The sequence below is a fragment of the Mirounga leonina genome, unplaced genomic scaffold (genome assembly GCF_011800145.1).
Source record: "Mirounga leonina isolate KUSES-001 unplaced genomic scaffold, KU_Mleo_1.0 Mir_53, whole genome shotgun sequence".
In the NCBI taxonomy this organism is placed as follows: Eukaryota; Metazoa; Chordata; class Mammalia; order Carnivora; family Phocidae; genus Mirounga; species Mirounga leonina.
Genome location: NW_023270807.1, coordinates 66,718,838 through 66,732,467, shown reverse-complemented (window position 1 = coordinate 66,732,467; position 13,630 = coordinate 66,718,838). Strand labels below are relative to the sequence as shown.

General features: G+C 37.7%; 1 protein-coding gene across 5 annotated transcripts in view; it reads left to right on the top strand.

Annotated features, from left to right (window-relative positions):
- REV3L (REV3 like, DNA directed polymerase zeta catalytic subunit) overlaps positions 1-13,630 on the top strand; it is a 181,663-nt gene that overhangs the window by 118,697 nt on the left and 49,336 nt on the right. For all 5 annotated transcript variants that reach the window (XM_034991840.1, XM_034991838.1, XM_034991839.1 and 2 more), the window contains exons 19-20: positions 2,096-2,211; positions 5,432-5,550. In XM_034991840.1, coding sequence (XP_034847731.1) covers positions 2,096-2,211; positions 5,432-5,550 — 235 coding nt within the window. The remainder of the gene's footprint in view (positions 1-2,095; positions 2,212-5,431; positions 5,551-13,630) is intronic.

Sequence of the window (13,630 nt, the reverse complement as noted above, 5' to 3'; positions counted from 1 at the left end):
GTTCCCAGGGTCCTGGGATCGAGCCCCACATCGGGCTCCCTGCTCAGCGGGGGAGGCCTGCTTCCCCCTCTCACGCTCCCCCTGCCTGTGTTCCCTCTCTCACGGTCTCTCTTTCTGTCAAGTAAATAAATAAAATCTTTTAAAAAAAAAAAAGAGAGTTTAACCTTAATGGAAGAATTGATGAAATTGCTATCAACAAAGATATATTAACATATTAGATGTTATGTTAGAAGACTAATGAGCAGGAAGAGTGTTGGGAGACCTCTCTTTTCTTGAGTGCTCTAGGATCTTTCCAGACTTTTGTTTTGTATTAGTCTACCTTTTTAGCCTCTGATCTCTGAGACTAAGTATTTGCCTCATTGTTGTATATTGCCATGTTTTCTTTTGCTTCCCCATGCTCCTGTCTTACCCCTGGTCTTTGTTCTAGAATTACCAGCCATGTGGCACTTTCTACCAAGAAAACACTCTTTTATAGGTTGGTGAAAAGATCCATTTGGCTGTTCTATTAAATTAATCAATAAGTGATCATTAAATTAAGTGGTTTTCTCAGAAATTTCAACCTATTTGTATAGAGAAAAACACATGGATAATATATACATTATCTTTTTCTCCTGGCAAGTTTGAGGACTACTCTGTGGTCCATGGTATAATTGTGGATCACAGCAGATTACCAGATGTTGAAATTTATATTATAGAATGTATTTTGATAGGGCCCTTAAGGAATAGAGATCATAAAAAGAATGCTGTTGCAGACATTTGAACCTAGTTCTTTTGACATCACCATTTAAACCCTTCAGGATTAAAAGTAAGGAGACTTTTTTGTGACATTCTTATTTTTGTTGACTGAAAACGAAAGCCATTCAACCCCATCATTTTAAGAAAGCAGCTATGGAAGTATGATAAAATATTAGCAAACTGGTTTTAAAAATGGATCTGTGATCTGCTTATGATCCGTTGTTAGACCACAGACTTGCAGAGTAGCCATATATAGCTTACATCAGTAAATTAGTATAATCCTATGCTACAGACTTTGGATGATACTTCAAGTGTTAAATGACACAATCTGGACAAGCCGCACAGCCCACAGTAGCAGTTACAACCAGTGATATAAAACCTAACTTTATAAGTTTTTGTTACCTTTCACTCTGCTTTTTGGCTTTTATAAATAAGACAGAGTAATTTGGAGCATCGTAGTTTTTGCTCTCCAAGTTTTTGTCGTCAAATTGTGATGATAATTTTCTCTCTTCCTTATACAGTTTTCCCACTGAGGTAAATCTTCAGGTTTATTTTCCCTTATACTATCACCAAACATTTTTCTGTGGTGGTCACCATGAAAGTACTGAGAGGAGCCACAAAGAGGCTATTTCTGAGTTGAATGCACATTGTCAGTTCAGTATTACCAGTGCAAATGTGTGACTGCAATGAGCACGTTTTTCTCCTAGTTTCTAATGCTTAGCTTCCCCACGTTAACTTCACCCCTGTTAATATTTCATTGTTCCATTAAACTGAATCACCTTCTCTTAAGTTTAGAGGACAAGCTTGTCATTACTGAGGCCTTACTTCACATGAGGACCAAATCATTACTAAAATTAAGTGGGAAAAGGAAGACATTTTCATTTTCTTTCTCAACATTAAAACCGCGTAAGACAGTATAGATTAGTGAGAAGTGGCAACAAAATGATCTGGGGGCGATTTTTTCAAAACAGTATCCACACATGCCCTCATACATCACCCTGCCCCTACCCACATGATAGTCTCAATCATATGGTCACTCTAATACTTCAGTGGTAATGCCTCTCTCCCACCCCGGGTTTTTTTTCTTGCACCCCAGCTTCTATCAGCTTCTTTCCTAAATTATATCAAATAAATAGTCTTAGTAAAAACTATGATCACTTTACAAAAGTAGCTTCAAATTAGGAACTCTAATCGCCCTATTCCTTCCTATATAGAAATTCCATAGGTACCACTATATCATCTCTTCTCCATCTGAGAGACATAATAGATTTTTTTTTTGTACTTTATATCATGAAGAAACCATTCTTTTGATTAAAGGTTCAAATGTGTGGTCCTTGTTTAATTTTTTCATTCCTTTTAGGTATGATCCTGATATTCTGCTGGGATATGAGATTCAGATGCATTCCTGGGGTTACCTCTTACAAAGGGCTGCTGCCTTAAGTGTTGACTTATGTCAGATGATCTCTCGGGTGCCAGGTATGAAGCATTGTGAATATTTTATGGTTCAACAACAGAGCAAATTACAAAGTAAATAAAGACAAGATGTTTAAAAAGTACCTATTCTAATTTTTAATACTAAATTGTGTAAGTTCTAGATATATTGTAACTCTATTATGGACAAATTCAAAAATTAAGAAAAGTAAAAAAAAAATACCCCCATCTCACTGCTATATAGGCAGTTGTTTTTTTTCTTTAAGTCATTTTGCATATGTCTATCTAGGTCTCTTTTTATATAGCTTTAATCATACATATATCCTTTTTTTTTGTTATGCTTCCTTCATCTTGCATCTTCTAAGTATTTTTCTATGTTATGAGATAGTCTTCATAATCATTATGGAACACATAACATTTCTTTGGTTGATGTACCGTAATTTTATTTTGTCTGGTTCTATGTTTTATCCTTTTGGTTATAAGGAAGGAGAAGATGGTAGAGGAACACTAACTATTGATTTTTATTAAGGTATCAGGCTAAAAACTTGCATGAATTTTGAAGGCTGTTTCCCACAAGTGTGATTCTGTTTGAAGGAGGGGAGCAATAATAAGTTTATAAAGCACTTTTCAGAATTATGTTTTTCTTAATAACTACAAAATTTTTAATAACTTGGTTTTAAAGTCACAAGTCTGACTAGGACAAAAGAGCATATATCTTGGGTATGTATATTGGTGAAAACTAACCAAGAGAATTCCTGGGAGAGGTTATGACTTCAATACAATGTCTTAAGTGTTAGTAACTTTAAAAGGAAAGGCTGAAGGTAGAAGATTCAAAAACAGTAAGTATTTAGGACGCCTGGGTGGCTCAGTTGGTTAAGCCACTGCCTTCGGCTCAGGTCATGATCCTGGAGTCCCGGGATCGAGTCCCGCATCGGGCTCCCTGCTCAGCAGGGAGTCTGCTTCTCCCTCTGACCCTCCTCCCTCTCATGCTCTCTGTCTCTCGTTCTCTCTCTCTCAAATAAATAAATAAAATCTTAAAAAAAAAAAAAAAAAACCAGTAAGTATTTTGATCTTTGCAAAAAGCTTGGAATAAAGGGCAAAGATAGTTCTTCACTGCACAAATTTTTCTTAGCTTCTGTGTCCCTTGAGTGCTAGGAATAGTGGTATATCTCAATTTTTTTAACATTTCATTTGGGATAGGTTTTTGAATATTCAGGAGCAGCAACATGAGTGTTCAGGCTACTCATTAATTATTTTAATTAGCTGTAACAGGTAAGGTATATGACTTCAGATCAGAAAAGTGAATGAGGGGCACCTGGGTGGCTCAGTTGGTTAAGCGGCGGACTCTTGATTTCTGCTCAGGTTATGAACTCGGGGTCCTGAGATCAAGCCCCACGTGAGACTCCTTGCTCAATAGGGAGTCTCCTTGAGGATTCTCTCTCCCTCTCGTCTACCTCTCCCCCCACGTGCGCATGCACTCTAAGATAAGTTGTTTTTTTTTTTAAGATTTTTATTTATTTATTTGACAGAGACACAGCAAGAGAGGGAACACAAGCAGGGGGAGTGGGAGAGGGAGAAGCAGGCTTCCTGCCAGCAGGGAGCCCAGTGCGGGGCTCGATCCCAGGACCCTGGGATCATGGCCTGAGCCGAAGGCAGACGCTTAACGACTGAGCCACCCAGGACCCCCAATAATAACATTTCTGTGTAGAATCTACTACAATACAAAATGAAAATTATACTAGCATTATAAAGTGGCTAGGTTAAAATACTACTGTATGCATCTTAATACTAATTATGCATTTAAAGATTAAAGTTAGGGCGCCTGGGTGGCTCAGTTGGTTAAGCGACTGCCTTCGGCTCAGGTCATGATCCTGGAGTCCCTGGATCGAGTCCCGCATCAGGCTCCCTGCTCTGCAGGGAGCCTGCTTCTCCCTCTGACCCTCCCCCCTCTCATGTGCTCTCTCTCTCTCTCTCATTCTCTCTGTCTCAAGTAAATAAATAAAATCTTTAAAAAAAAAAAAAATATTAAAGTTAATGAAGCTCATCAGCCCCCCCAAAAAATAAATAAAGTGGCTAGGTTAAAATAAAAGAAATAATATTAATAAAGTTCTTAGAATATGATAAGACATTCAATATATAGTAAATATATATATATTATTCCAGATCCTCTTTTTTTTTTTACATTTTTTTTTATTGTTATGTTAGTCACCATACATTACATCATTAGTTTTTGATGTAGTGTTCCATGATTCATTGTTTGCGTATAACACCCAGTGCTCCATTCAGTACATGCCCTCTTTAATACCCACCACCAGGCTAACCCATCCTCCCACCCCCCTCCCCTCTAGAACCCTCAGTTTGTTTCTCAGAGTCCATAGTCTCTCATGGTTCATCTCCCCCTCCGATTCCCTGCCTTCATTTTTCCCTTCCTACTATCTCTCTCTTTTTTTTTTTAATTAACGTGTATATACCTAGTGTTATATAAGAGAAACACATTTTCATTTCTATTCTAGGTAAAATCATCACCCAAGAAACTAGACTCAGAACCTTATTCTTCACCTAGTTGTCCATACAAAATTAGCAGAATTTCATTCTGAATATGACCATCATTAATTGATGTCAACAAATTTTCAGAGAGTTGTTTAGGTTAAAAACTCTACCATATTTTCCAGGAAATGACCAGTGTAAGAATAAACATATCCTAACACCAAAGAAATGCTGTAGTGTTAGGTGTCATAAGAATAGCACCAGAGGGGTGCCTGGGTGGCTCAGTTGGTTAAGCGACTGCCTTTGGCTCAGGTCATGATCCTGGAGTCCCAGGATCGAGTCCCGCATCGGGCTCCCTGCTCGGCAGGGAGTCTGCCTCTCCCTCTGACCCTCCCCCCTCTCCTGCTCTCTCTCATTCTCTCTCTCAAATAAATAAATAAATAAAATCTTTAAAAAAAAAAAAAGAATAGCACCAGAAATTACCAAATTTAAAGTGAAAAGGGTTTATTATTTTTAAAATATGTGTTTATACACATTTTTATTATTTAAAAAATATCATTTTCAGAAGCATTTCACAAAATTCTCTCATAACTTAGAGGGAAGAAAAATGTTTTAATCAAAATAATGATTATTCATTCTCTAAGCCTAATAAAAAACAGATGATTATATTTCATCTTTAATCTTTCTCTTTAATTTTTATTCTCATTTTTATTTGGCATAATTTGCTTGGAAATTTGATTTCTGTGAGTCCTGAAGCAATCTATATTCATTTCTGTAGATGACAAAATTGAGAACAGATTTGCACCTGAAAGAGATGAGTATGGATCAGATACAATGAGTGAAATAAATATTGTTGGCCGAATTACACTAAATCTTTGGAGAATCATGAGAAATGAGGTAACGTGCTTCATCTAAAATTTTATTGGAAATAAGAGATTAGGATGGTATAACTATTTTAGTTATTGTAGAGTGTTAGTATAATCTACTATGTAACTTATGCTTCTTTGTGAATTCTTTTTGTTATACCTAAGTAGAGCTACAAAACTAAATACTACATTCTAAAATGCAAAGCTACAGGACTATTTAATGTTATTGATGTGTTTTAATTTTGTACCATTTGTGTCTATATAGCAATAACTAGAAAAGTCTACAACTATCAAAGTTTTATGTTGTATGTGTCGAATGTTGTATAATTTCATCATTTTTTGCACTTAGTGCTAGATGAATTCAGCTTGGTCTTTCTGATTTATTAAGTAAGAAAAATTTAGTCTACATAGGAAGGAACCAAGGATATTTAAAAACTGGGTCAGACTAAGAAGGTAAATTGGAAAGACAGTACTTGGAAATAGTTAATAGCAGCTTCCAGTTGAGACTTTGGGGGTCCAGATAAGGATTTTTGGTAGTATAAATTTCAACAAATGATCTTATTTACAATCACTCAGAGAAATAATTCTTTAAAAATGTAAGATCATGGGATCTTAGACCATATTTGCATCCTTGAAGTTGCCTGATTTCTTTTATTAAAATGTAAAAAGATATCTACTGTAAATTGGTCTATTCTCAGATTTTGGACTTTGGATAATATCAGATAAGATGTTTATATTTAAAAGAAAGCTGTATTCTTCAATCGCTTCTGCTATTTGAAACTACTTTCTCATTATATTTCTATTATACACTCCTATTCACTATGATCTTTCTTGCTCTTCCAAATTTCTATAAAACATATGACTTTCCAAGCATGCCCTCTGCAATTCTTTTGGGCACCAGCACACAGTAATTCTTTCATATAAGGAATTAGGTTCTTTATATAACATTCAGATGTCCTTATTTTTATTTCCTCTCTACACCATGAATCTAAAGTTATGCTCCCATTTCATCTAATTTGAAAATGTATAATATATGTAACTGCTTGAGGGTAATTTTATGTTAGTGTTTTCTTCTTAAAATATTATCAGAGCACAGGGAATCCCCAGTGACTTCAAAATAATTCCTAATGACACAGCATAGGATATGGAAGGTATAGAGATTGTGGTGTATTTGGTTTGTACATTACATTTTGTATTTCAAATTGCAGTCTCTGATATTGTCTGTGATGAACACGTAAATTGAATATGTAAACACAAAATTAAATTATTGAATCTTAGTTTCATCCCTGAAGATCCAAAAGGCAATTGTACAATTATCCACTGTTAACTTAAAATCACAAATTGGGGAGTAAATATTTTTTCAAAGTTTAGAGCTTTCTTTACTTCTTACTGAAAATTCAGGGTCAAAGGCTTTCTCTAATTCTGGGTTGAATATACAGTATATCTGATCTTTATTTGTAAATATGGGAACAACTGTGAGAAAGTTATGAGTTGGATAACTTACCTGCCCCCCTTCCTAGATGGGCCACTGTTTTTTTCTAACCCAAAGTATTCCTGGAAATTTGGAAATTTCCAGGAAATCTTGAATGAACTTTGGGAAGTTCTGTCTTATATCTCAAGTTATTTTGGAACTTTAAGGGTTATGACTTTGGACAGAAACTGGCCCTGAGAATTTTCATATTCGAGATCCTCAAACTATTTTTCCTGATTTAAACAGTTCCAGAGGCTCCTTTTTAATCTTTATTTCTTTTATCTGTATCTCCCTCATGAAACTTAGCAGTTTCTAACTCTATAGTTTTTTTGGTTTTTTGGGTTTTGGGTTTTTTTTTTAAGATTTTATTTATTTATTTGACAGAGAGAGAGATAGCGAGAGCAGGAACACAAGCAGGGGGAGTGGGAGAGGGAGAAGCAGGCTTCCCGCCGAGCAGGGAGCCCGATGCGGGGTTCGATCCCAGGACCCTGGGATCATGACCTGAGCTGAAGGCAGACGCTTAATGACTGAGCCACCCAGCCACCCCCTATAATTGTTTTTAATATGCTCTTTATTAAAAATAATTTGTATTCACTATTAAAATGAATGCGGACAAGTATGTAAAATGAAAGTGAAATCCTCTTGTTCTCTCTAGAACATCTCAACTGTTGCACTCCCCCAATACAGTTTACAGTTGAATGAATATCTTTTCTTCTATGCCTTGTTTGGGTTTTTAAAATTTTGTTTATTTATTAATATAGTAGTTTTCACTGTCCTATTTTTTTTTTTTTAAGATTATATTTATTTGTGAGAGAAAGAGCACAGTTGGGGGAAAGGCAGAGGAAGAGGGAAAAGCAGGCTCCCCGCCTGAACAGGGAGCCCAGTGTGGAGCTCAGTCCCAGGACCCTGAGATCATGACCTGAGCCGGAGGCAGACGCCCAAGGGACTGAGCCACCCAGGCACCCCTCACTGTCCTTTTTAACATAAAATTACTACTGTTCTCTCTGGACTTTGAATCCTCAGTAACAAACATAGTGCCTCTTAAATAGTGCTCATGACATACTTGTTGACTGCTTAAATAACTCTTCCCCCAGAAGATGGTGTTTAGAATTCTGGGTATCAGCTTAATCCAGGCCTTTCAAGAATTTGCCAACGACGAAATATTTATTCATTGCCATCTCTGCTGCACAAATTTGAGCCTGGGGTTAGATCAATCAAGTGTATGGTTGGGGGGCACTTGGGTGGCTCAGTCAGTTAAGCATCTGCCTTTGGCTCAGGTCATGATAGCAGGTCCTGGGATGGAGTCCCGCATCGGGCTCCCTGCTCCTCCCTCTTCCTCTGCTCCTCCCCCTTCTTGTGCTCTCTCTCGCTCACTCTCTCTGTCTCTCTCATAATAAATAAATAAAAATCTCTGGGGGAAAAAAAGTATAGCCGGTTCCTCTATTTTCACAGGCAGAGAGCATATTATATGGTTGCAGGTGTTGGTAGATAGGTGGATGGTCAATGAGAGTCTGTGGAAGTTCTCTTCTTTTTTTTTTTTTTTTTAAAGATTTTATTTATTTATTTGAGAGACACAATGAGATAGAGAGAGCATGAGAGGGGAGAGGGTCAGAGGGAGAAGCAGACTCCCCGCTGAGCAGGGAGCCCGATGCGGGACTCGATCCCGGGACTCCAGGATCATGACCCGAGCCGAAGGCAGTCGCTTAACCAACTGAGCCACCCAGGCGCCCTGGAAGTTCTCTTCTGACTGCCTCAGTTTTCTCAGTAAAAAAGCAGTCAGTGTTCTCAACTGAGAATAAGCATAGTGGAGGGACTTTTTGTTATCTAGGAGAATTCGTGAGTGGTTAATTAAGAAAATACAGTATAAAAGCTAGGTAGCATGGACAGCCCATTTGCGATTCACATCAGAAAAAGCGATAACCTGCCAGCTCTGTTCAAATTCACAAATGTAAGTGTAAGTAACAGAGGGTTAGATTCAACCACAACTCACAGGCAAAGGGTTATAGCTTTGTGAAAAAATAATCAGTCAATTACAGAGCAGGAGAGAGGCAAAGAAAGAAATGGTATGTGCAAGGTTGTGATTACAGTTGTGCAATTTGAGCTAGATAAGGGAGGTTGGGGTACTAGAGGGAGTAAACTACAAGGATGGGAGATGGTGTTCAGAGAATAGGATGCATGAGATTATGGAGGGGTAATTATTGATGGTAATAGAACTTGGAGTATGATCATGGGAGTGGGTGGCTAAGGTGGGACGGAGGCAGTGACATGTGAATTTGCCTCAGACCTAGCTCTCTGGTAGCAGTGTGGAAGAGAACAAGATTAGAGGTAAGGAAACCAGTGACAAGATTTTTGGGGTAGCTCAAATGAAAGTTGGCAGTTGTATAAGGATTCAAAAAACAATTTAGAGGATAAATCCACAAGAATTAGATGTACAAAAAGATGAAGAGGAGGTGTCAAGAATAATTATCAGGGTTCTGGCATAGATGGTTTAAGATCACAGTTAGGTGAAAAAATACAGGGCATGAGGTATCAGATAACCAGGTGAAGATAGGAAAGTCCCAAATGTGTAAATAGGAATGTAAATAGGGGGATGCCTGGGTGGCTCAGTTGGTTAAGTGATGCCTTTGGCTCAGGTCCTACAGGATCCAGCCCCGAGTCCATCTCCCTGCTTAGCAGGGAGTCTGCTTTTCCCTCAGCCCCTCCCCCTGCTTGTGTTCTCTCTCACTCTCTCAAATAAATAAAATCTTGAAAAAAAAAAAAAAAAGGAATGTAAATAGGAAAGTCCGAAATATTAGGTAGAGGTCTAGATTAGAGATAGAGCCCTGGAAGTCACATGAGAGTGGATGAACTCACCAAGAAGGGAATGGAGAGAGTGATCAGGATTGAGCCAAAAGACATTTTTGTGAACGAAAACATTTTGAGGAGTAGACAGAGGAATCAAATCCTAAGAAGCAGTCTAAGACGAAGAACCAGAAGAGAACACTCCCAGGAGAGCCACTATGAAAGTCAGATGTTTCCACAAAGCATGTAAACCTCCCATTATCTCAGTTTGGCAACATCAGAATCTGTTTCTTATATTCCCTATTACAGTTTTAGTTTGTCAATAAGCATGTCAGGTGCTTTTAAATAAGACAATGTGATGGGCATTGAAGATTATATAGAAGTAGAATAATGTACTCGCTCCCATTCATATATTGTTTTATCATTTATAAAGCACTTTTACAGACTTAGTCACTTTTAAATTTTGATACAAACATAAGACAACAGAGTAGTGAGGTACTATTCCAAATAGAGAAAACTGAAGTTCACAGAGATTTAGTGACTTGTTGAAAGCCTCATTAGCTAGTAAGGGGTCCAGACTCAGACTCATGGGGCGCCTGGGTGGCTCAGTCGGTTAAGTGTCTGCCTTCGGCTCAGGTCATAATCCCAGCCTGCTTCTCCCTCTCCCTGCTGCTCCCCCTGCTTGTACACTCTCTGTCAAATAAATAAATAAAATCTTTTAAAAATTTTTAAAAAATAAAAGACTCGGACTCATTGTAGGCATGCTATTTTCAGAGAACTTAGTGTATATTTTATTTTCAATATGAATATGTATAAAATAAATATATATGCTAAGCTCTCTGAAGACAGCTTTCCAGTGTCCTAGAAATTTTTTTTTTAAGATTTTATTTATTTATTTGACAGAGCACAAGCGGGGGGGAGTGCAGGCAGAGGGAGAGGGAGAAGCAGACTCCCCACTGAGCAGGGAGCCCAATGCGGGACTCGATCCGAGGACCCTGGCATCATGACCTGAGCTGAAGGCAGATGCTTAACTGAGCCACCCAGGCACCCTGTCCTAGAAATTTCTTATATCTTCATATGGGTGGTGGTTACTTGGTTGTATATATACATAAAAATTTATGAGTTCTTCACCTTAAATTTTTGTACATTTCTTTAATAAAGTATGTGTTAATCAAAAAACTTTTTTTAACTTAAGACTCGGGTAATGAGGGGGGCGCCTGGGTGGCTCAGTTGGTTAAGAGACTGACTGCCTTTAGCTCAGGTCATGACCTGGAGTCCCTGGATCAAGTCCCACATCGGGCTCCCTGCTTGGCGGGGAGTCTGCTTCTCCCGACCCTCCCCCGTCTCATGTGCTCTCTCTCTCTCATTCTCTCTCTCTCAAATAAATAAATAAAATCTTTAAAGAAAAAAAAAGAAAGACTCAGGTAATGAGGAACAACTGAGGGAATAAGGTGATGGAAGATAGGGCACAGGTACTTTTGATCTCCTTCCATTTTTCTTTATTTCATCTTTATTTTCTTTGTTCCCCTGCGCTAATTCTGACTGCCTCTCCTAGGTCTGAGTAAGTTTATTTCTGAAGTAATTAAATATTGTGTTTTGCACATTAACTACAGCTGTGAATGGAAAAGTGTAACCATACCTCTATCAGACCATTCCTTTATCAATAAATAAATGTACAAGCATTGTAACTTTTTATATCAATTCTGACTTTGATCTACATAGTACATTTATCTAATGTTTAACTTATTTAGATTTCCCCCCAAAACAAGTAACTCCTACTTCATATTTCTGAATCCATACTTCAGCTTCTAGAGTAAATCACTTTATCTAAAGATTGGAACATTCTGAAGATAGATCATCTTAATTTTAGAGTTCATGTTTCCTTCCTTTAGTTTTACTCACAGCTGGGATTGTAGCTAAGTATATTTATGCTCCTGTGACACCAAGAAGACTCAAAGTAGAGTGGGTGTCATAAGGTTATAATATTTGTTTAGCCTTAATCCAATTTGTGAAATTGTTCTATTTGAAATAAAATCAACCCAGAACATAGATCTGCCATCTGTCTCAGGTATTGGGAACCAATTTCTTAAGATTTTAAGTTTAATTTGAGTCACAAAATCTGCTAGTTAATCCTCATAGGTCAACTTATGTGGCAAGTTTCAAAATTTTCCCTAATGAGAGAGCTATAGGACAATAAGGTGACCTTTTCTGTAGAGGTTTTTTGATTGCTTATGTTACTGAAGACGTATACTACAGCAAAAGTTTAAATTTGGTCTAAAGTGCTATACTCTGTATTAGGTAATCATGTAACTACCAGAGATTAGATGTTTGGCGCCATTTTCTGTAACACTAAATGGGAATTAAAAAAAAAAAACCACCAAATGAAAATATTTGTTAGCAAGTAGAAGAGTCACTCAAATACAGGGATTTGATAATAAAATGAGTTATGTTTGAGAGAAGTACTCCAGGCCAGTAATGATTGTTGGAAAAAATGGTGATTTACTTCCAAGATAATGGGTTAGTACCTGCTTTATACTGGTAACCCTAGAATAGGCTTGTTCTAAAGTTTAAAACTGTGTGTACACACATGTATGCTTGCAATTATACCAATTGCAGTGCTGTCATTCTGGTGAATGATAGAAATTGTAGATGGGGCTCCTGGTGGCTCAGTCGTTAAGCGTCTGCCTTTGGCTCAGGTCATGATCCCAGGGTCCTGGGATCGAGCCCCGCATCGGGCTCCCTGCTCAGCGGGAAGCCTGCTTCTCCCTCTCCCACTCCCCCGCTTGTGTTCCCTCTCTCGCTCTGTCTCTCTCTGTCAAGTAAATAAATAAAAAATCTTCAAAAAAAAAAAAAGAAATTGTAGATAAAGTAAGACCAGTTTGGGTCATACACTGAGATGAGCCTTTAAAATTCAGTCCCTGTTTTATACCTGCTGGATTGTAGAAGTGGTAAAGAAAATATTTTATAATTATAATGTACAAATGTGAAGTGCTTTTGAACTATTCCTCCCAAGTTGACCTAAGAATGAGGACTGCAGATTCCTCAATTTCCATTTTGCCTTGAAATGCCCGCCGTTGTCTAGATTGCTTGTGTCCTATAGGTATTTCTGAGATAGCATTTAGCTAAGGTATGTGTTATGAATTTGGACCCTTTTTTAGTATTCTTTTCCCATTAACATACTTTTTCCTACATATTTTTTAAAAAGATTTTATTTATTTGAGAGAGTGTGCACGAGTGGGGGGAGGGGCAGTAGGAGAGAATCTTTAAGCAGACACCCTGCTGAGCACGGAGCCTAAGACAGGGCTCAGTCTCACAACCGATGAGATCACGACCTGAGCGGAGACCTGAGCCGAAACCAAGAGTCAGACACTTAACCGACTGCGCCAGCCAGGTGCCCCTTTTTCCTACATACTTTGAGCATGGGGAAACATTTCTGCCATTTCCTTTTAATCTCTTGCTTTGGGAATGAAGTTAAGTGACTATAATGTCCATGTATTGGGTCTTAGTACCAGTGTAATTCTTGGAAGCAGGATGAATGCCTGACCTTAACTAGATAACTCATTCTTGAATCTGTGAAATTCTGTTAATCAGCATGTCTTCGTGGACCAAAAAGTAAGTATGGAAAGAACATAAAATTAACTTGCTTAAAATAAATGCCTTTTTTTTTTTTTTTTGCATGGCAATCCAGATTTATTGAACTACTGATGCTAAGTTATACAAAATTGCACCACTTTTCTAAAACTAATGATGTAATGTATGGGGATTAACATAAGAATAAAAAAAATAAAAACAAAATTGCACCACTTTAATTAAGGCTTTTAGTTTACATTTGGCCACCTCAAAGTAGTTGTAACATTAG